Source organism: Adiantum capillus-veneris, chromosome 2 (assembly GCF_014529385.1).
Source record: "Adiantum capillus-veneris isolate H3 chromosome 2, ASM1452938v2, whole genome shotgun sequence".
Taxonomy (NCBI): Eukaryota; Viridiplantae; Streptophyta; class Polypodiopsida; order Polypodiales; family Pteridaceae; genus Adiantum; species Adiantum capillus-veneris.
This window is the reverse complement of record NC_140932.1, coordinates 111780323-111782638: the sequence shown is the minus strand read 5'-3', so window position 1 is coordinate 111782638 and position 2316 is coordinate 111780323. Positions and strand designations below refer to the sequence as shown.

Below are 2316 nucleotides of genomic sequence, written 5' to 3'. Positions count from 1 at the left end.
TCACCCCTCCTCTCTGCACCCTACTCACCTTCTCCTCAACCTTGAAGAATAAGAGAAACCATGGTGAACTCATACCTCCCACACACAATTCCATTCCAAAATTGACCACCTAGTCTCATTTTTCCTCCTCCAAATTACCCATATCTTTCAAAAAAAACCACAAAATTCAGCCTCTTCTCTTAAAAGACAGCATCATGGTGGTTGATTACTCAGCTTCAATTACCTTGTCTCTCAAGGAAGGTCAAGAGTGGAGAAGAAATGTACCGTCAAAGCTAGTGGACCGTCAACAAGCGTCAAAATCGGCCCTACTCAAGACACTTGGAGCATCAACCTTGTAAGAAAGCCACCTTTTCTTACCTCTTAAGAGTTTTTCTTCCTTATTTGTATCCTACATGGATACTCCCATTGTAAATATCCAATTTCATTTGTAAATTAATACTAACTCTACTAACGCTAACCCACTATGAAAAGTACTATCACCTCCATTTCTCTCCTCTCTCTTTCCCCACCAACTTCTTGAAAATTCCAAGCAAAAGAAATTAGATAAATTGCTGAAAATCTAACCCAACCATGGTTAGAGGAGTAACCCTAGCCTTCAAAATTGCTATAAAAGGAGGGTGTAGCTAGCACAAACAGGGGGGAGAAGAAAGAGCACTATGCTATAGCTTGAGAAGCCAAGCTCAACCTCCCTAGAAGGAGCTCTTGAGTGGAAGCTCATTGTCTTATGCATGTGCATGTGTTGTTATAGGGGATTAGCAAGGGAACTCTATACCATCGTAAGAGAGAGAGTGATCATTCAATTGAGAGTAGGAAATCTATCATTTCTCCTACTAGTGTAAGCCCAACATTTGCTGAATCAAGGAGGGTGGATTTGGACTAAGCTTGGATACTTTGTCTCCCTTCCAACGTGAAGTAATGGACAACAATGATGCGTAAGTGTCTTGGTGTTTTTTGTTAAGTTCTTGATAGTTTGTCTCTGGTGTTGTCATCAATCTAGCCATAAATCCCACATACTGTAAGAGGGCCACAGGGTGGAGAGGACTCCCCTGGCCTTAAGACAGTGATTGGGGTGGCTTTTCTTGTGATGTGTTGTGGTGAAATTTACGCAAGCTATGTTGAACAAATACTAATCTCACTTTGATTTGTCATGACAGATTTGTAAGAAGGTATTAATGGGACAAGCACCCCCTCCCCCTTTCTCTCTCTTTCTTAAATATATAGTTGTGTTTGCTTAATCATTGCCGATACGTTTCAAAGCAAGCCGAGCACTATCTCTCTCTCTCTCTCTCTCTCTCTGTCTCTCTCTCTCTCTCTCTCTCTCTCTCTCTCTCTCTCTCTCTCTCTCTCTCTCTCGTGTTTTAGTGTGTGAGAGTGTTCCATTGGTGTTAGGGTTAGTGTAAATTCCTTGCTTGTTTGTGGGTTGCTCTAACGATTCTCCTCTTTTGCGTCCTAGTTCGCTCTTAAACTAGGTGGTGCCCTTGTGTAGTTGGGATTTGGGTGTGGGTTTGTTGTTTTGGTTTGTGTTGTGTTGTGCCCCAGCCCCATTGAGCAGCACGGGAGCCTTGAAGGGTGTCTAGAGGTTGCTCTTCTTGTTGCCTGCCCCGGACCGCCTCAATATCAACAAGGATGTAGAGTTGTATACCCTTTACGGTGTAGACGACCTCAAGAATAGGGTATGCCTAACGCCGAACAATATTTTCGATCGTGCTGCAATGTATTGGAAGTTCAAAATGCAGCACCCTCTAGGGAACGATTTCTTGTACACCTTGCATATTATGGTGTGTACCGGAAAATACTACCCTTCGTCTTGTCGCCGATCATTCCTTACCAAGCCGAGGAATGTATCCGAAAAAGATAAGAGCGATGTGGCGCTGCATGGCTTTTCCCTCAATCGTGACTTACGAGGACATAGTCAGCATTTTTGTGGCTGATGACTTGTACACCAATGCACAACCAAGAGCCGATTGGTTTAGGTCCCGATGGGATGCTATAGAAAGGTTAGCATCATACTATTCTTCTTTCTTTGAATAGCAAGGAGCTTACGGATACGACCGCATTTAAAGAGACCAACGTGGACGATCCAAAAGCCAATGTTATTATCATTGATGACAGTGATGACGACGAAGAGGGCACACAGATATGAGACGATTTCATGCCTCTCGTGCATCGCACAGAGGCAATACTTGTTGCATCTTGAAGGTTTATAATTCATAACTATTTCTTTTCCTTGAACCTCATTTTTTTGCCGTTGGATTCTAACTTGTTGGGCTCATTCTTTTTTATGCAGATCGTAATGGAGTAGGGAAGTCATTTTAA

The 2316-nt window shown here is 42.8% G+C and overlaps 1 protein-coding gene across 1 annotated transcript; it reads left to right on the top strand.

The window, feature by feature from the left end:
* The first annotated feature begins 1863 nt into the window (after positions 1-1863).
* Positions 1864-2316, top strand: LOC147463399 (uncharacterized). Its single transcript, XM_086496432.1, has 4 exons — positions 1864-1997; positions 2032-2092; positions 2175-2199; positions 2288-2316. The coding sequence occupies exons 1-4, from the start codon at positions 1864-1866 to the stop codon at positions 2314-2316; spliced, it is 249 nt and encodes an 82-aa protein (XP_086352558.1).